The sequence below is a fragment of the Heptranchias perlo genome, chromosome 14 (assembly GCF_035084215.1).
Source record: "Heptranchias perlo isolate sHepPer1 chromosome 14, sHepPer1.hap1, whole genome shotgun sequence".
In the NCBI taxonomy this organism is placed as follows: domain Eukaryota; kingdom Metazoa; phylum Chordata; class Chondrichthyes; order Hexanchiformes; family Hexanchidae; genus Heptranchias; species Heptranchias perlo.
Window position 1 is genome coordinate 61,157,192 of NC_090338.1, and position 21,451 is coordinate 61,178,642.

The 21,451-nt window shown below is 44.0% G+C and overlaps 1 protein-coding gene across 4 annotated transcripts in view; it reads left to right on the forward strand.

Annotated features, from left to right (window-relative positions):
• LOC137332572 (C-terminal-binding protein 1-like) overlaps positions 1–21,451 on the forward strand; it is a 92,758-nt gene that overhangs the window by 37,097 nt on the left and 34,210 nt on the right. The window contains exon 1 of one of the 4 annotated variants that reach the window (XM_067996500.1): positions 1,713–1,800. The exons of the other annotated variants lie outside the window; for them this stretch is intronic. Coding sequence (XP_067852601.1) covers positions 1,794–1,800 — 7 coding nt within the window. The 5' untranslated portion in view covers positions 1,713–1,793. Of the gene's footprint in view, positions 1–1,712; positions 1,801–21,451 lie in introns of those variants that run through there. 4 annotated transcript variants of the gene reach the window in all.

Genomic DNA, 21,451 nt, shown 5'->3' on the forward strand with positions numbered 1-21,451 from the left:
AGGTCTGCTGTTCAACCTTGGTTTATAGGCAAGTTCTGTCCTCATCAGAGAATGTGATGCATGTGTCCAGTCGGGCTCTGAATTACATATTAATGTAGTCATGTATGGATTCCTGTTTGTCAGGCCCTAATTTTTCTGAAAGTGACACATTTGACTTCTATTGCTCCACCCGTATCTGGTCAAGGTGGCCTTTGTGTTGATCCCTCTCTCCCCTAGAAACATCTAAAAGGTAGTCTTTGCTCTTTGCTGTTGGTATCTTCCCTGGCTATAATTAACTCTTCCCCTTGTGGAAACCATTCCTGAGGACTTGAATTGCAATGTGGGCAGGTATGGATTGTGAAACATTTCTGCAACCAGTCCTCTGAAAGCTCTCATGTCTGGTATTGCAGATCCAGGTTAGTTGTAATACCAGCTCTGCTACAGTCGTCAAATCTGCTGAACCTTCTCAGACTTACTGAGATTTGATTAGAGTCTACAGGGGTTGACGACAAGCTCCTGAATTGTGCAATCGTGGTGCAGGCAAATGAGGGCAGATAGTCTTCTGGCCATTGCTTTCCAGCGAGCATTTTTTTAGGATAAGGTCATTTCTGCCAGATGTAAGAGTGCTTGTCCAACAATTTGGAAAATTACTCCCATGTCCTAATTTTCCCTTAGCAAACTTCAAAGCACTGGTTAGGTTACCCTTCCAAATAATAAGGGGCTTGGGGAAATTCTTCAAGGGGCACTCTACTCTTCTCCCACCCCCTCTGCTGAAATCTGATTCAGCTGGCCTTGGAGATTATGCTCCATTGTTACAGTGAGCTGCTTATCCTTTCCAAATACTTGTATCCAACAGATCAGTGACTACTGCGTTGGCAAGTGGGGAGATGCAAAGAATAGTGGCCGCTGTCTCTGGAGGTCATCTTCAGGAGAGGTATACAAAAGTGACACAAACAAGATAGATGTTCAGTATCAAACTAGTACATTGTATTTACCCTGGGCATGTTCCCTGGCCAAAAGCGAGGGAGCTTTATGCTGAATTTAACTTGCACTGTACCTGACTGGGATCGGACAATATAAACTCTTGGAGCTTTGCCTGTGACTTGCGCTAGGTCTGATGCACAAGGCTCCACTCCCTGCCTCTCATGATGAGGCCAAAAAAAAATCAAAAATAAAATTGAAATGTTTTAAGAGGACACTGAAGTATTTTGCTGTTCAGTAGAACAAAAATATGTTGCACAGTTTAAGTTTGTCTTCACTTCTATTTATAATTTAAAGTTAGGATTTTCTGGAATTCTATCGTTTTCTGGTTCTCTTTAATATTCAGGAACTTGATGGCTATTCTTGAGAAGTGACCTACAAATTCCTTGTTGAGTAATTACAAGCATATTACAGTAATTATTCCTGTTGGTGCTGTGGGCTGTACGGCACATTCTTGCAAGACGGCAGGCAGAGGGGCCAGCTGAATTATCTCAAAGCCACTGTGCTGCTCCCGACATCTTATCCATAGATTCTCCCAAGGGAGGCTGACTGACGCTTTGTTCGAGTTTTTCCCGATGGGAATTAATGGTTTTAAAAAAAAATCCCACTGAATAAAATCCACTGTTAGTGGTTCGGGCTCTTTAACCAAAAGAGCAAGATGTATAGCTAATGAGCTTTGTCATGGTTGGCTGGCACTGAATAATGTCTGCGTCTGATTGGTTTGTCTTGAGGCAGTATGTGTGTGTGTGGAAAGTGAGTAGATCCACACACTGCACATTCTCCATTGCTTCCCTGGACTGGCCTAGTCTGTGGAGAAAGCTGTAAAGACAGGAATGCAAGGTTAGTTCCTCCCTTTTTCTTTTCTCTCTCTCTGCCTTTAGATACAGGCCTTCAAATATTTGTAGTGTTTTTTTATGCCGTACTGATGTTGCAAGGGGTTGGGTTGTAGGGGGGAGGGGATTGATTTTTTTTCCCCTTAGTAAGGTCAGGGTGGGGTTGCAGCAGCTGGCTTGCTACTGTTCCTGCTGCTCTTTGAACACAGGCTTGAACAGTGGTTTCTGTGTACTCCTCGAGCTATCGGGAGGGAGGTTACTGCTTTATTGTTGCAGAATCTAGTACATCCAGTACCATGTTGTTGCTGAAACGCAAACACTCGATTCAGGAGCAGTTTTCTTTAAAATATAAAATCTGCAGTTAAAGGCCCAGAAGCCAGACAGTAGAAACAGTTTTATCATTTTGTAAAAACTCAACTATTCCCACATCACCACCACAAGGTAGAGTGTGGAAATGTGCCAAATGTTTGCATAGGGATTTTTTAAAAAAAGCACAAAATACGTTCTGAGAGCAGTTAGATAAACTAAGTGCTGTCTGACAGGGCTGTGTGGAGTGATTTAAGTGCCCTGCAGAGCGCACAAGCTGCTGCTTAACACTCGAGTTGCAGACTCTGTGCACCGAGAAAAAGGGAGAAAAAAATATTTAATGGCATTGCCTGTCAGTCAGCCAGACGAAGAGCAATACAGCCGGTAAACGGAGGGCAAGGAGCTTGCGTGGGGGGAACTGATGCAATGAATGGATGCTTCTGTGTGATTAACCCTTTTCAGGAGTCAGCTGTGTTGCTAGCTTTCTGGTTTGCTGGCCTCTGCATTCTGTACCAACTGATTGGGTTCACATTTCTTGCAATAGTCTATAAAGTTGTGATTCTGGCAGATCACCTGCAGGTTAGTTAGGTCAGCTCGGGCAGTAGGCTAACTGGTTCTATTAACCAACTCTGCTCCAAGCACTCCTGCTTGAAATGGAGTGGACAGGAAAAAGTGTGTTAAGTAATAAACTTCAAAATAACTTTTTTTAAATATTAAAGAAATGCAACACTGAGTGCAATACCCCAGTAAAATGCAGTGTATTCTAATATATGGGGTGTTGTAATACCTCAGTAATATGCAGTGTATTCTAATATGTGGTATAATAATCCAGTAATGTACAGTGTATTCTAATATGTGGTGTTGGAATCCCCCAGTAATATGCAGTGTATTCTATTTTCTATGAATCGGTATTTACAGGTCAGTCGCTAGTGGTGGGAGCAATTTAAAGGTGATAAAATAATCGGTAAAGAAAGAAAGACTCACTTTTTTTATATATATATATTTTTCTTAAGCACTTTAAGACAACTTTTAAAGTGTAGTCACTGTTGTAATGTAGGAAATGCGGCATCCAATTTGCGCACAGCAAGGACCCACAATCAGCAATGAAATATATGACCTGATCATCTGTTTTAGGTATTGGTTGAGGGATAAATGTTGGCCAGAACACTGGGAGAACTTCCCTGCAGTGGGGTGTTCTACGTACAGGAGAGGTTTTAATGTTTTATGCAAAAGATGGCAACTCCCAACAGTGCAGCACTCCCTTACTACTGCCCTGTAGTACTAGCCTAAATTATGTGCTCATGCTTCTGGAGTGGGACTTGCACCCACAATCTTCTGACTCTGCAGTGAGAGTGCTGCCACTGAGCCAAGCCTTGTGAATTGTATCCATGTGATTTATATCAATTAGTGATATTCAGGTGGTGTGTATCTATTGGGGCTCTCTTGTATCCATATATAAGGGAGCTTATCGAGGGTTTGGTGTATATAATGTAGAGTTCAGTGAGTAAAGCTTGGAAGCAACTGAAGACCAGTATTCTATCCTTCATCACTGGGCTATCCATCTTATAACAAGCCTGACATCTAGTAAAGCACTTAATTTTTTTATTTCAAAAATATACTTTATTCATAAAGTCTGTAAGGTACATAAAATACAATCCAAATATCTCAATTCAAAACACTACAGGTCTTACAATTTACGATGTACATACAGTACAATCCATAATATCTCAATTCAAACAATACAGTTACAGATCATACATGGTCAATACAGTCCATGACACACTAGGGTTGTCTCATTGCAGTTACACTACATTATATTCATTATTGTCCTCACACATTTATCCTGAGGGGTTTTTCTTAGATTCCAGCCCCTCAGTCTACAATGACGGCAGGGCCCTAAACTGTGGCCTTACCCCATTGAGCCTTTATGGTGGCTGCACCAAGCTTCAGTGCGTCCCTTGGCACATAGTCCTGGACCTTGGAATGTGCCAGTCTGCAACACTCGGTCGTGGACAGTTCCTTGCACTCTAAAGATCAGCAAGTTTCGGGCAGACCAAAGGATGTCTTTTACCAAGCTGACAATCTTCCAGCAGCGGTTGATGTTTGTCTCTGTGTGTGTCCCTGGAAACAGTCCATAGAGCACAGAGTCCTGTGTTACGGAGCTGTTCGAGATAAACCTCGACAAAAAGCACTGCATCTCTCTCCAGACCTCCTTTACAAAGGTACATTGCAGAAGGAGATGGGTGACTGTCTCGTCCCCACTGCAGCCACCTCGAGGGCAGTGTGCAGTGGTGCTGAGACGCCGGGTGTGCATGAAGGATTTGACGGGGAGGGCCCTAGTTAAGTACTTAATGCAGTGCCAATAGGCATCTTGATAATGCATCAAGTGATAATACTGAATTCCAACTTTCTTGGTTTTCTATAAATGTAAGGAATCTTACAACACCAGTTTATAGTCCAACAGTTTTATTTGAAAATCACAAGCTTTCGGAGGCTTTCTCCTTCGTCACCTGACGAAGGAGAAAGCCTCCGAAAGCTTGTGATTTTCAAATAAAACTGTTGGACTATAAACTGGTGTTGTAAGATTCCTTGCATTTGTCCACCCCAGTCCATCACCGACATCTCCACATCTTGGTTTTCTATAGCCACTTTTATATCGCAGTAGTGTCCTCTTAGTGCTGCCAATTCCTGGTATGAAGGTCTCACGCAGCTGGTGGCAACACTGAAGTTCACTCGCCAGATTCACGCAAGCGGGCATTTGGGAAGACCCCTTTTTAAAAAAAAAACTGGGCCTTTCTGGCCACTGGCCTTAGTGAATCAAGTTTACTTTGGTATTGCCAATGGCACTAACACAATATAAATCATCATTTTCAAATCTTCTCTGGCTACAGGTGTGGTTCCGGACGATTGGAGGACTGATAGTGTTGTACTGTTATTGAAAAAGGGAGAAATGGATGGTCCGAGTAATTACACACCAGTCAGTCTAACCTCCGTGGTGGGAAAATTATTGGAAACAATTCTGAGGGACAGTATTAATCACTTAAAAAGGCACGGATTGATAAAGGACAGTCAGCATGGATTGGTTAAGGGAAGGTCATGTCTGACTAACTTGATTTGAATTTTTTGAGGAGGTAACAAGGAGGGTCGATGAAGGTAATGCGTTTGATGAGGTCCCACATGGCAGACTGGTCAGAAAAGTAAAAGCCCATGGAATCCAAGGGAAAGTGGCAAGTTGGATCCAAAATTGGCTCAGTGGCAGGAAGCAAAGGGTAATGGTTGATGGGTGTTTTTGCAACTGGAAGGCTGTTTCCAGTGGGGTTCCACAGGGTTCAGTACTAGGTACCTTGCTTTTTGTGGTATATATAAATGATTTAGTCCTAAATGTAAGGGACATGATTAAGAAGTTTGCAGATGATACAAAAATTGACCATGTGATTGATAGTGAGGAAGAAAGCTGTAGACTGCAGGAAGATATCAATGGACTGGTCAGGTGGCCAGAAAAGTGGCAAATGGAATTCAGTCCAGAGAAGTGTGGAGGGCAAACAAGGCGAAGGAATACACAATAAATGGGAGGGTACTGAGGTGTAGAGGAAGAAAGGGACCTTGGAGTGCATGTCCATAGATCCCTGAAGATAGCAGGACAGGTAGATCAGGTGGTTAAGAAGGCATATGGGATACTTTCCTTTATTAGCCGAGGCATAGAATATAAGAGCAGGGAGATTATGCTAGAACTGTATAAAACATTAGTTAGGCCACCGCTTGAGTGCTGAGTACAGTTCTGGTCACCATATTACAGGAAAGATGTGATTGCACTAGAGAAGGTACAGAGAAGATTTGCGAGGGTGTTGCTAGGACTGGAGAATTGTAGCTATGTGGAAAGATTGGATAGGCTGGGATTGTTTTCATTGGAACAGAGGAGGCTGAGGGGAGATTTAATTGAGGTGTATAAAATTATGAGGGGTCTAGATAGAGTAGATAGGGAGGACGTATTTCCCTTAGCAGAGGGGTCAGTGACCAGGAGGCATAGATTTAAAGTAATTGGTAGAAGGATCAGAGGGGAGCTGAGTAGAAATGTTTTCACCCAGACGGCTTTGGGTGTCTGGAACTCTCTGCTTGAAAGGGTAGTAGAGGCAGAAACCCTCAACACATTTTAAAAAGTACTTGGATGTGCACTTGAAGTGCCATAACCTACAGGGCTACGGACCAAGTGCTGGAAATTGGGTTTAAGGTGGATAAAACTTTTTCGGTCGGCACGGACACGATGGGCTGAATGGCTTCCTTCTGTGCTTTCTGTGATTCTATATGAAATGACTGCACATTCGGCCTTCTGTAATGTTGCCTCCCGGAGCCAGACAAAAGAGTGTGTTTTCAGAAAGTGTGGTCCATCTAACATTTTATCACGTGGGAGTAAACTAGTAAAGAAAATGCTGTGTATGATTTCTCAGTGCATCTTAATCAGCATAGTTTAAGGTACATTCGAAGTTGCTGTGCTGAAGAAGTGTGTTGTCAAGAATACCAGTTACATCAGATGTCTGATTTGTTGGAGATTGTTATGAGTGATTGTGCCCATTAGAGTTCTGTATTGGGGTGAATGGGAAGTGATCGTGTCGATCCGAAGCAATAACTCACAGGTTAAGTGTGCATTGACCCAGAGTTTATTGCAGTGCAGTAAAAATGTTTTTATGGACTGCACTATTCTGCCGAAGAGACATGCTAACCAATTCCTCAAGAATAACCCAGCAAGCTGTGGGTTTAGGGTAATTGAAGAGAAAATTCTCTCGGGAACGAGGTGATGCTCCGAATCTCTTGTTTTGCACACACGTTTTCCCTCCCCACTCACGATACATGAAGGATATGTGCCAGTAATGAGTGGTTTATGGAAATTAAACCGCCGAATGTAACTCCCAAATATGGTCTCTGCCTCATTCTGATTTTGCAATACATAGTGAAACTTAGGTATAAACTCTTTGTGTTGAGTTTTCAGAACATTTAATGAGCTCACCTGCAGCTAAAGGCTTGTGGTGTGCTATACTGCGACTTCATTTGGACGAAGTAGTCTGTTTGATTGGCACCCCATCCACTGGCTTAAATATCCACACCCGCCACCGGTGTACTGTGGCTGCAGTGTGTACTATCTACAGGATGCACTGCGGCAACTCGCCAAGGCTTCCTCAGCAACACCTCTCAATCCCACAACCTCCACCGTCTAGAAGGGCAAGGACAGCAGGTGCATGTGAGCACCATGACCTCCAAGTTTCCATCCAAGTTACACGCCATCCTGACTTGGACATATATTGCCATTCCTTCATCGTCGTTGGGTCAAAGTCCTGGAACTCGCTATATAATAGCATTGTTGGAGCACCTTCACCACATGGACTGCAGCGGTTCAAGAAGGCGGCTCCCCACCACCTTCTCTAGGACAGCTAGGGATAGGCAATAAATGCTGGGCTTGCCAGTGACTCCCACATGCAGAGAATGAATTTTAAAAAAAAATTCTACAGGCTCCTGGAGCTACCATGCTGGCAGTTTGAAGCTGGAGCTTGTAAACTGACGTCTCGCAGAGATTTGTCAGAATGTCTGTATGATCTTATTGTGACAGGAACATATTGAACCCAGAAATAAAGTTTGCTCAAGGTACTGAAAGTCCATAGAGCGCAGTTGTCACATTGGCATTCACAGCCCTTTGAAAGCAACATTTTCTGGTGGTACCTTTTGAGCGACAAAGCAACTTAGCAGGCACTGCATAAAAAGTACAACAGGATGTGTTTCTGTCCCAGCACATCGAACATTGATGAATAATTTGAAGTATTTTAATTAAACTCATTAGTGGTTTGTCCTATTTGGATGTGGTGTTCTTTCCACAGGCGAGCATGCTGGGGGCTACACCTGCCCCCATGTGTATCCATACACGTCAACCTTATCTGCACTGTCAGCATTGGGCAGGAAATGGTGAAAGTGAGTTACCAAAAAGAACAACGCAGTTTTTAATGTATGAAGTGGGGTTTATTTTACAACAAAATGGATGACAGTTTAAACCAATGTGCATTAAAACAAATGAATGATGTAGCAGGTGGGCACTAGGCTTAAAAGACACTGATAGATGATAACTGAAGCTCAGTCAGGTCTGCAGGAAGCCACAAGCAATTATACACACTCTATTTACAAGCTCAGTGACACTAAGGGGGAGTAAACACCACAATTTACCGCAGCAATATCAGTTGCTATTCTTTCCACTTTTTTATATTAAAATCTACAAAAATATAAATTTGTATTTTGTTCTGCTTCTGGAGTTTAGAGAAGGGAAACGTGCTTGCTCATCTTGTCTTTATTAACCATATTGAGCATTCCTAGATTAGTGCCCCATTGAGTGCTGCGAGCTTAAGTTTGGCATTAGTTGCAAGCAGAGTTAAACTCCCAATATATTGCCCCAATAAGCGCTCCCAGGTTAGGCTGGCTGATCAAGCACTCCCAGGTTAGGTACAATGAGAGGAGTTACTGAGCCTGATGTGGTACTGTGCTGACTACCATTAAGACAGAGTGCAGACTGGGAGGAGTTACTGAGCCCAACATTGAGTCAAGGTGCTGGCTGGCATTAGGCGGGGTGCGGGCTGGGCGAGATTACTGAGCTTGGCGTGCGGGCTGAATTGACGCCGGAAGAGATGGAGCTGTTAACACAGGTGCTGTAGTGATCAGCTCCCTTGTACCACGAGGATCGTAACTCGAACCTGTCAGTTAATTCTCCTTAACTGTTCTGCTTAAAAGAGCAAAGGAATGCCAAGTCATTTGTATTCAGCCCTACTTAACGTGATCCAATAATATATTCTTCAGTATGCTGTAAATGTCACGCAGTACAGCTACGGACATGTTAACGCCCTCTGATTGTAACTTGCTTGTTACGATCCTGATCTGTTCACCAATTACAATCATCCTTCGAGCAAAGCAGTGTAGGAAAATAGAACTTGGCTTTGTTTCAAGCTTTTCAGTATCTGCATCCAAAGGGAAGTGGTGTTCTCAACTGGAGGATGTTGGGCTTAGCCTGCTCAAACGGGCATAGTTAACTTCCCTTCTGCCCCAAGGCCTTCAGTATGAGATGCTTCGGAGGAAAAATGTGTGTGTGTCTCAGTGTGTGGGGAGGAAAGCCCTCTTCCCCATTTCATTGGGTTTGCAAAATCTATGTCAATTTTTTTCCCCTTCGGCGGGTTGTCGGGGGGGTGGAGAGAAAACAGCACATCATTTCTAAAGGTGTGGCCTTGGGATTGACATGCTTATCGCATCCATGGGATTTGCTGCTCAGTTGGACGTTTGTAGGATGAGTGTTGAGCTCTAACGAAGGATCTCCGCTGTCCCGTTAATGAAGAAATGTCCAGGACAGCATGGGGTCTATTTTATAAATCATTCTGCCACTAAAAGATTGAATTTTTACATTTATTTTTAGAATATAGGACATGATGACAAAGTACTGTGATAATTAACTTGTTCCATTTACATTATGCAGCTTATGATTTAACAGCCACCATTGATGATTAAACATTATTCAGGGATCATTTTGCTTATTTACTCACACGTGTAACTAATTCTGTAATGTTTTCATTTCTGCTTTTATCTATTTAACTGTTTTTCATGGGAGAATAATTTTGTTTTGGAATTGGGCTGTGGTCCCATAAGTGGTTTCTTTGGCAATAGCATGGAGCCTCCCAGCTTAAAGCAGAAGTCTATGCACAGGACCCCTTTGAAAATCTTTTTTTAAAAATTAACACTGACATCCTTGTGATTTTTTTTTTTGTGTCTACATAGTGCTGAAAGTCATAAGCATTACTGAGCCTGATGGTGTGATGGAACTATATTAACATCAGTAGAGATAATGTGGAGATGCCGGTGATGGACTGGGGTTGACAATTGTAAACAATTTTACAACACCAAGTTATAGTCCAGCAATTTTATTTTAAATTCACAAGCTTTCGGAGATTCTCTCCTTCCTCAGGTACATTTACCTGAGGAAGGAGAGAATCTCCGAAAGCTTGTGAATTTAAAATAAAATTGCTGGACTATAACTTGGTGTTGTAAAATTGTTTTCAGTAGAGATAGTCAGTGTCACAGGACACTGGCTGGGAGGAGTTAATGAACCGCACGGTGTGAAGGAACTGGATCAACACTCACTGCATAACACACAAGCATAAGGGTCGAGTGAGCTAAACAATCTATCACGTGTGGGTTATTTTATGTATTCTACTGCTCTGCAATAAGTAGGATTAGTAGGTGGTAGTTACAACTTATTTTTTTGAAAGGAAATTTACCACTGGATATAATTCCACTTGTTTACTTGGAAGGGAGGGGGGGGTGGGGGAGAGATGGGAAAATAATCAGTTAGTATCCAACTTGATTTCTCCTTCTGTGGATGATAGAAGTAAATCAGCACAGAACAGCAGTCAGCCCAACGCCAGCATTCAGATCTATGAAGCAAGGGCTGGCAAAATCAAAATGAGGTATGCTGATTTCCAATTTCAGGAAGTGTTTTGAGGGGAGAAAGTTCAGCTGTCTGCCAATGGGCGTGTGTTGATCTGCCTCGGTGGGGGCGGGAGTGTCTGGCAGCTTGCCTGGGGGTGGGTGTGTGCATATGTGCAGATTCCTTGCCCAAGGATGTACAAGTCTGCGGCTCGTTGGTGTGTTCCTGCTTGATTAATGGCTTGCCATCCATGTAGTGTTTATGTGCAGCTGAAAGGTGCATTATCGGTGGAGATCCCGAAAAGGGACTGGCATAGATCCCTCGAACAATTTGTGCAAGGACTTGATGTAATTATAGTTTAACTGTTTTAAACTGGGTGTTGAATTTTTTTTTCCCGGCCTTTATGTGCTGGGATGAAGTTCCCTAGGCCACTGATGCACTTTGGTACCTCACCCAGTTGGTCATTCATCGTGGATGAGCCTGATAGCTGCTGATATCTGCGTGCACACATTCCAGCTTGTGTTACTGGATTGTGATCATGAGTCAAACACCTCCTGTTGTTCACTTGCCTCCTCCCCAGCCCCCCTCTCAGCCTTATGATACTGTGGTCAACTATAATTCTGGAACCGAACTGGCAGCCTTGCTGGTATGGTTTAATCCCACACCATGGCTTTTTTTTTCTCCACTGTTGTTTTTCCTACCGTAAACCTATATTATCCAGTTGAGTTGGGGTTTACTGCACAACCTGCCGGTCTGTTCCATAGATCAGCAAGTTATTATGGCACCAAATGACCGTTATCTAAATCAAATCCCGCTGCTCTTTTGACTGGTTGGATATTGACAGCGCCGTGCTCCTCCCTTCTGTTCACACTCACACTCTCTCTCACGCTAACTCTCACACACCGCATACATACATACACCCCCCCCCCCAAATTGGGTAATTCCAGGAGACTACGGTGACTGAAGGACTCCAGCCCCCAGTGACCCTTATACATCTACAACTCAGCATTCCCTGGGCTCCTCCCTCCCCTTTCAAATCTCCTCCCGCCCCCCCCCCCCCCCAACCGTCCAGATGAAGTCACTGTATTGTGCAACCTAACTGAGAACTGGAGGGACGGAGAGAAGTGAGCTTGAATGGCTACCAGTTCCATGACTCGAGCTCCTCCTACTCACCATTGACCTTCAATTGTTGAATTGCCAGTTGTTAGTTTTGGAGCAAGAGGCTTGCATCGAGGCAGTGAAACAATCAGCAAAACCCACATTTTTAGAGGGGGAGGGGGCGTGCCCAGCTCAGCAGCATCTCTTCACTTAGGCAGTAGTACTTTAGTTTGGCTTCAGTCAGCCTTTTGCTTGCTTGTAAATTTTTTTTGTTTGGAAGTAGACATACATTTCAAATGTGAAATATCCAGAGGGCAACATGAAACAATTTGTATTTAAATTCTGAATCACTGCACAGCTAGTTAATCTGGCAGTATTTAAGCATTCAACTGGAGTTAAATCCAAGAGCTCTTTATTTTCTCTTTTTTTAATCCCCTCCTCTCCTTAAAATGCTGACCGTTGCCCAAGCATGGTTCCACAGGTAGTCAGCCTTGACGCAGTGTGCAGGCGGGTTGTTCAACTTTGGAGGGCATCACAGCCGAGCCCTATTCTGTTCTGACCTGATATTCACGTGCATTTTCCAGTGCGATTAGGAGGGGAGAATCTGTGTTCTCCCCTGCCTCAAACCAAGGGTGCTGGAGGCCAGTTACAGCAACCCTTGTAGCTGCCCTTGCTGAGATCGGCTAGCTCTGTGCACAATGGAGATTGAACGAGGGACCGTCAAGCCTTTGTCTTTCTTCTACAACACGTAATTCATTTACTTACTAAGCCACTGCAGTGTTTTTAAGTAGTAAATGAGACTTACATCCAAGTGAAATGATATAAAATACAAACAAATAAAAGGCAAGTTCAGGGCTAAAGTCTGAAACTCTTCCTCATAAGAGTGCTTAGTATGTTTAGGTCTGGGTAGGGTAATGGAGGCAAAAACTCATCATTCAAGTGTCGGGTTAGATGCTTTGATGGGAAATTGTAGGCGTCTATAGAAGAGTGACATAAATGGGCCGCCGATTGGTGCCCTTATCTGTTCTGATCTTTGCAATGGTGGTGTGCCTGTCTTTATTATGAAAGTGAGAGACACCCACAACCCCAAAGTGGAAAATGAGAGCAAACCAGAAATTTAATTGAACTGCTTTCTGTTTGCAGAATAGTAGTTGCATTGGTGGTTCCTCCAGTGGCAAAGTGTAAGGATTTGTTGGCTGTCAATATTCTTTTGTCCTTGTGGTATCTACGTGCAGTACGCGGAGTGTATGGCACAAGATGGTAGTCAGCTAGTGCTGGTTTCACATGCGTGTATTGCTTTTATTTTCACTGTTGTGAAATGTCATTGGTAGGAATGGTGAAAGTGCTGATGCATTTGTATTATTTGCCAGCACTTTGCAGCTTAAATTTTGGGAGACTTGTACATTGAGAAACATCACAATTTTATTCAGTAAGGACGTTGGCAAATAGATCCTACGTGGAATGTCCTACTCATCCAACCTGACACCAGGCATCAAGGGGGAAAAAAAACATGAATCAAAATAAAACTCTCTCCACCTACTCTAAACTATGTATTGTAAGAAAATAGACTTGCATGCAGGTGATCTCATTTTGCGGTTTGTGAAGGCTTCTGAAACCTTAATGACTTAATCCTGTAATCACTCCCGAGTTTCAGTTATTTTCTGTTCTTGTTGCTGTGTTAATTGTAATGTTGTATAGTAAACTCTGGAAGGATTTCTTGGAAGTGGCCCAGTAACTCAAACGATTTTTACTTCCCAACTGGAGGGTTTGGTGGTTTGAGCCTCAGGGTTGCTGGGAACTGAAGCAGCTCTGCTGCGTGTCCCAAGTAGCTGTTTCACCTTGCCAGGCGGAAGCTGCAGGCAGCAGTGAGTACAGTCCAACTTGGCACGTGTTTTGAATTGTGCTCTCGGCCACAGAATAGTTACGGAGAAATCTGTGAACCTAGGCAATCCCAGCCTTGAAACAAGTCGCCTTGGAAATGCTCCGCAAAGTGCGTTACTAGGCAGCACACAGCAGGAAGTTCCCAGGTCAACTAGGGCAGTCGTAGGGGGACTCTTAGAATTGGCCTAGTGCCCCTGGGCCTAGGTTTCTGCTGTGTATCCCTATCCAGTGACTCCTGTTGGAAATATGGGCATCTGGCGTGGGGAACATTTTGTTCTGGCTCGGCTGTGATGCTCTCCACAATGGCATAGCCTACTGATGCTGTCTAGGCTCGCATGTTGGGAATGGGACTCAGGCAGGGGACTGTACCCCAGCAGAAGTCGGTGCCTTAAGAGAAGGGGGAAGGAGAAAATTTGGGGAGAGGTTGGAAATTAAAACTATGCAGGGAACCCTTGTTTGTTTTTCTTACTAATTTCTCCTCTCTTCCTGCCCCCCTACCGCCTCCCCCCCCCCCAAATCCCTGTATAAATGCTGGTAGGCTATTTGTCTATTTGCAGGAGGGATAAGAAACTCACCCCTCCTTCAATCGGTGCATACAGACACACACTCCCACTTCTAGGAGGAGTTGCTGAGCAGCAGTCAGGAGCAAAAATGCTGACTGAGATCACCGCGCTGGGCACAGACTGAAGGTCAGACCTGGGACTTTCCGGGGTCTGTATGGCTCAGGGGCTTAATGCACAAACCTACTTAGCCATCGGGGAAGCCCTGAAATCTTTGCTTCTGAGACAGGCTAACCACAATCCGGAGCGACAGGCCCACCGATGCAGCAGTGTATTAAGTGTCCGTAGTTCATGTAGGAGCTTCTTTTTGAAAATGGATGTGTTTTGAAGTGAAGGCCTTCCATCAGGGGATTGAGAGTTTGAGAGGAGTTGGTAAATAGTTTTTCTTTGTGTCAAGCAGCTGTTGATGGAATGTTAATGATGTTCTAGACATGGTGGGACTGTCAGTGTGGCTGTGTGTAGATCAGGTCAGTATAGCCTGTAATGAGAGGATTTGTAGCTCGTGGGAAGGGAAGGACAGTCTGTCAGTGCGATACTTAACAATCCCAAGTCTTAGATTTCTTCACAAATAAGTGGAGTCCAGAGTCTGATTTTAAATTTAATGCTAATATCCCAGTATTGGTTGTGAGTCTTTATATATGCGGTCTGGAAATTACAAACATGCTTGTTATCCTTTGAATGATGGGATGCAGCTTTTAATTATTTTTTAAGTGATGGAATTCACTAGGTTCTGTATTCCCAAGTCTTTAATCTAGCTGTTTCATAGAATCGTACAACACAGAAGGAGGCCATTCAGCCCATCGTTCCTGTGCCAGCTCTTTTGAAAGAGCTATCCAATTAGTCCCACTCCTTTCCTCTTTCCTCATAGCCCTGCAGAAGTTTTCTTTTCAAGTATTTATCCAGTTCCCTTTTGAAAGTTACTATTGTATCTGCTTCCACCACCCTGTTAGACAGTGCATTCTAGTAAAGGAGTCCTCATTAATGGGTAGGCTGTAATTTCTGTAGTGCTGGCTGGTGCTCACATTGAATGCTGTAGACGCTCAGGATCCATATTTTTACCAGAAATCTGAGGAGAGTGTGATTGAAAATGGGAATATGAAAGGTCTGTACCCTGTGAGAAGAGCAGAATTTTTCCCCCACTCTTGAACTTAGAAGCAATAAATTAGAAAGATTGGCAGAGGGGATGGGTTGCAAGCTTCACAAAGGATAATAGACTGGGGGGTTACAAGTAATGAAGGGTAGCGGGCGAGGGATTCCAAGTAATGCAGAATGTGATGGTCAAGGGACATAGTTGTACAGAGGGTAACTGGCAAGGGGAGCAAGAATTGCACAGAGGGAAACGGGTGGAGGGGGGTCTGTGAGCTGAGCTAGCTATTCACTTCATTTTGATGACACTGAGAGCGAAAGGTCTGAGGTTAAAAAGGATGTGGTGAATGAATTACTGCCTGTAACATACTGATGGGCATTTATTATCCACTACATTGTACATTGTGCATTTGTTTTGCTTCAAATAAAGTTTTTTTTTAATCTTTAAGGCGTTGGGCCCAATGGCTTTTTGGTGTTTATAAAGATTCTGGATGTGCAGCAAGTGATGTAGGTGAAATAATAGCAACGTGATGTTGATGCGGGGGCTGAAGGTTTGCAGCGTTGCAGGACTGGAGTATTTGGGGAGTGGGGTGCTGAAGCAGAAAGTGCATTGTATCAAATACAAAATGCCTTTCACCTGTATTAAACTGCTAATAAACAGTTTTTGCCTATAATCAGGATCCAGCAGGGGCTTCACCTGTTTGCCAACCTGCCTGGTCACCTCCAATCATTAGCAGTATGCTGGTTTGCTTGTAGGATAGTCATCTCTTGGTAAGTAGCATTGAAAGTATCCCCAATAATAATGCCAAGGCATGTGTAGCTTTGTGGGAGGGGAAGAGTGTGAAGATACGATATGGTGATCTCTTGGGGATATGCACTTTGGTGTAGGATTAGTGACTATGCTAGTCATTTCACCGAGCTGCACATTCTCCAGAATTACTCTGCGGGACCTTCCTCACTGACTGTTGCTGGGTCACTCTCTTCCTGTAATGCCTGCCATTATTTGCCCCTCACCCATCCTGACTTATCACGTGTGCATGATGCCAAATATTGACCTTTGCAACTCTTGCCTACATCTCTGTCAATATTTTAACACTGAACCTTTATCCCTGACGATTCAGTTCCTGTTCTGAACCTAATCTTCCTTGTTTGTAAGTGAATAGTCAGTTTGCACAAGTGCCAGAAGATAGGAAGGGTGGTTTCCTCAGGAGCTGAGCTGTGTTATTGGATTGCCAATGAAGTTTTTCATAGGGTTCCTGTTCACTTGATTCAGAGGGATTCATTTCCAGAGATAATGCATATGCTGATATATCTAAGATCTTGCACAGAAAGTATTAAGTACTCTTCAGAAATTACCTGGTCTGTTTTGAATTGGCTGATCTCAGCCAGGGGTCGCAACAAGGGTGATTAAATTGGCTTTGGTGCCTCCGGGTCAGAGATGGGACAAATTGGCCAGTGTTCCTACTCCTGACTGCCCTCCCAGGTCCCCCGCTGGGAGCGCTTGTGTGTATGGACGCAGGGTGAGGATCAGATTGGGCTCACCCACGATGCAAGTTTTGAGTGATATGCTTATGTTCCCTTGAGGCTAACTAATAATGGCCGCCTGCCTCGGGGTTTTCGAAGGGGAGCTATTCCCGTGGAGGTCAACGTCATCCGGAGGTGAATTATGATTAACTTCTAGTAATTACTTCACTTTATATAAATCGAAAAACGTAACCATAGAGAGGTGAAACAGACAAACAAAGTAACAATATTCTAATTCCTGAAGGTGACCGGATTTATGACTCAATGTGCTCTCCCTCACACTGTCACACTCAGTAACCTTCCAGCCAGCTCCCTTGTGCTGGGATTCAGCTTCACAGATGTTTTGAGTTCTCTGTACCATGCTACTCTCCTGTGTGCGTGAGCAGGATGTGTTGGCAGACTGTACAACAGAGGGGAGCATGACAGACGACCCCTGCTCCTGTATTTAACCTACACCTCACTGCATAGCAATCGGGATGACAATCCCTTGCTGAATTTTCTTTCTCCCCTTTCCCTTTTAAATAGTACAATTTTAAAGGGGCGCAGGAACAGAGACACCTAGGGGTGTACGTACACAAATCTTTGAAGGTGGCAGGACAAGTTGAGAAGGCTGTTAAAAAGGTATATGGGGTCCTTGCCTTCATAAATAGAGGCACAGAGTACGAAAGCAAGGAAGTTATGCTAAACCTTTATGAATCATTGGTTAGGCCCCAGCTGGACTATTGTGGCCATTTCTGGGCACCACACTTTAGGAAGGATGTCAAGGCCTTGGAGAGGGTGCAGAGGAGATTTACTAGAATGGTATCAGGGATGAGGGACTTCAGTTACGTGGAGAGACTGGAGAAGTTGGGGTTGTTCTCCTTAGAGCAGAGAAGATTAAGGGGAGATTTGATAGGTGTTCAAAATCATGAATGGTTTTGATAGTTTCTCCTTATTTACACTGTTTCGAGTGGCAGAAGGCTCGGTAACTAGAGGACACAGTTTTATAGTAATTGGCAAAAGAACCAGAGGTGACATGGAGTTATGATGATCTGGAATGCACTGCCTGAAAGGATGATGGAAGCAGATTCAGTAGTAACTTTCAAAAGGGAATTGGATAAATAGTTGAAGGGGGGAAATTTGCAGGAGTTTGGGGAAAGAGCAGGGGAGTGGGACTAATTGGATAGCTCTTTCAGAGCAGGCACAATGGGACGAATGGCCTCCTTCTGGGCTGTATCATTCAATGATTCTACTTCCCCCAAGATGGCAGATGCCAGTTCCAATGTCCCTACTACTGACTCTGCTGAGTAAGCACAGATGGAGAATCAAATCTGGCCCTTCCTGCTCTTTATGGCTCAGATCTACACCATGTCATACATTCATTTACCCACCAGGAGAGGCTTCCCTGAGCGCTCACTGAGCAAGAATATTTTAAGCAGCAACAGAATGAAAAGTGACATTAAACCCTGTCATATTAAACTGCCCTGAAGGCCTGGTGTATTACGGAGCCATCCAGACCAGCAGGGCCCAGGTTCAATTCCAGGTTTGCGCTCAGTCAGCTGCCCCTGCTTGGGGTGGTGCAACTGGCTTCAGTGCTCTGGACTCCTGCTATTGATTGGTGCTCCCTGTTGGAAACTGCATTTGTGTGGATGTTGAGTGAGGACTCGTTCAGCCGTAATGCTCTTTACAGTTGATTAGGAGACTGATTTGGTCTAACCTCACAAAAGAAGAATGACCCCTTGTGCGAGGCACACGGCCGCCGACATTCATGGGCCATACCCCAGCAAGTGTTGGTTTAGAAAAGGAAAGAAGATGGGGGAGGGAGCCGTCATAACTGGTTCCTTGTATCTACTGTCTTCTCTTGCTGTGGGGAATTCCTGTGAAAGTTGACACGTTCCTGGGGGCGTGCCTACAAATGGCGACGAAATCTTGAGGACCCTCTCTTGTTATAACTTCTTAAAAAGTCAGCGACCCAAAGGCGCACAGTACATGAAAACATTTATTAGTGGACAGCAACAGAAATGGTGTGCCAGTTAACTCAGCAAATGGAGTAAAATTCAGGAATCTGAAACAAATCTGCTCACTTTGCCAAACACCCTGGGTTCAGGCACTCCAGTTTGTTGAATGGAATAAAACCCAGTATTGCTGCAGATTGAATTATGCGGCACAGCAGCCCGTTTAAATCATCGCGAAAGCACATTGCTCGAGCCTTACAGATTGTTGGCTGCTCTGTGAATAAAGCACAGACCGGGTATTGCAGTCTTAAAAGCTGCTTGGTAATGGTGTGCCATGTTAAAGCAAGCTGTAGGGAGCGCTGGATGACACCTGGACCACTAAAGCAAGGTAGCCTTGATAAATTGACATAGAGTGGGATAAAGATATCACAGGAGGCCTTTAGATCTGGAGGAAGGCTAAAAACTGCAGTGTATTTCTGTTCAGATTGCCCCTTTTTTTTTGCTCCCTGTTATGTCTTGAATTTAGCTGGAGGTATTGAGAATTAAAAATTTGGCTTAATGTTCCGATTTGAGCTGAGATGAGCTTCTGACCACACATCTGCTCCATCACCAAGACCGCCTACTTCCACCTCCATATCATCGCCTGTCTCCGTCCTGTCTCAGTTCATCTGCTGCTGAAACCCTCATCCATGCCTTTGTCACCTTTAGACTTGACTATTCCAATACTCCCGGCCAGCCTCCCATCTTCCACCTTCCATAAACTTGTTCATCCAAAACTCTGCTGTCCGTATCCTAACTCGCACCAAGTCGCGTTCGCCCATCACCCCTGTTCTTACTGACCTGCATTGGCTCCTGGTCCGGCAATGCCTCTTTTAAAATTCTCATTCTTGTTTACAAATCACTCTATGGCTTCGCCCCTCCTTATCTCTGTAACCCCCAGCCCTACAACCCTCCGATCTCTGCACTCCTCTAATTCTGGCCTCTTGCGCTTCCCCGATTTTAATCACTCCACCTTGGCGGCCACTGAGCCTATTTTGAATCCAACTTGCCACTTTCCCTTGAATCCCATGGGCTTTTACTTTTCTGACCAGTCTGCCATGTGGAACCTTGTCAAAAGTCTTGCTAAAATCCATGTCGACTACATCAAACGTGCTACCTTCATCGACCCTCCTTGTTACCACCTCAAAAAAATTCAATCAAGTTAGTTGGACACGACCTTCCCTCAACAAATCCATGCTGACTGTCCTTGATTAATCCGTGCCTTTCTAAATGATGGTTAATACTGTTCCTCAGAAATTTTTCCAACAATTTGCCCACCACCGAGGTTAGGCTGACTGGCCGGTAATTGCTGTCTATCCCTTTCTCCCTTTTTAAACAACTACCTCTTTGACCAAGCCTTGTGGTCACCTGTTCTAATATCTGCTTATGTGGCTCGGTGTCAAATTTTGTTTGATAACGCTCCTTTGAAGCGCCTTGGGGCGGTTTACTATGTTAAATGCAAGTTGTTTTGCTTGCTACACTCCCAAATAAAGGGAGCAGGACCATTTGTTAGTTGTAGTGAGATCTGGGTCATGGTTTTTTGTTTTCAGAAGTATATTCTGGACTAATGCTGTCATATCCTTGAGCATAATGGACAAGTAACATCATGAGCTTATTAACCTTTTCTTGAGTAGAGTTGCCACTGGCTGCTCTTTGTGTTTGAGCTCCAAATAACATGATTATATTTGTCCTCATTCCCCCTCTCAATATTCTTGTACATAGATTTGGTTTTGTGGGTGGCAGTCATCCTCCGGTGCCCTAATCCCCCCCCCCAGGGCTATTCCTCACATGATATCATCGGTTAATTATCGACTGCACTCCTGTGACTGTCTCCACACCCGTTATTCATCGTGCACGATGGTCATTCTTCTTTGGGAATTTCAGTGTTAAACAAGTTAACTATTGTACTTTATTGAAGACCTCTCTCTTTGTTTCCATGTTTTGGCTCCCAGAATAATGGTTCTGAAACCGGTTCCTCTTGTGCTCTGATGGAATGGCCCGCAAGTTTCAGCCTTCCATGCTTTATTACTGTTGTAGTATTTTGTCTAAGTTTCCATATAAGTGTCTCACTGGGGATGTGGTCTTTCCAGCTGATATCTAAGGCTTTTCCTCACATGATGTTGAGCGTATTACAGCCAAGTCTGGTCCTGCCCTAACCTGCCATCCACATGCACATTCCATCGGGACTCTCTGGACAGCAATTGAGCAAGAATCCTGAATTATTTTTTTCTCTTCCTGGCGTGGGGTGCTGAGACTATTTGAAACTCTTTAACTGCTGCCCCTGCTGAAATCAGCTAACCGATTGCATAAAATTATTTTTCTTCCCTTTGACACCAGCCATTCCTTGAAGACATTTACCCATCCTGCTTTTTGAATTGGACCATTGGATCATTTGTGAGCGTGCTTGGGGTAACACATTATGAAATATTTAATATATTCTTGTCTTTGTTTGCTTGTCACACCTCGCCCATGCAAATTGACTTGCTGAATTTGTTGATAAAAATAATTGTGCACCTTGGAATGGTGGGGAGGAGCATTAGTGGGGTGGGGGAGTATTGGTGGAGTGGGGGGCTGGAATCTAATCGAGGGATTAAGATGGTTTATATATAAAATAATGGATTACCTGATGGTGAATTACAGGCTGGAATCTAATCGAAGTAACATCAGTTGAGGGTGAAGTTTGGTTTATAATTCTCAATCGAGTCCTCAGGTGATAAGAGTTTTGATGTTGCTCTCAGGCATAATTTTTTGTACAGCCTAAAGTTCTCGGCATCATTTCCACACTGC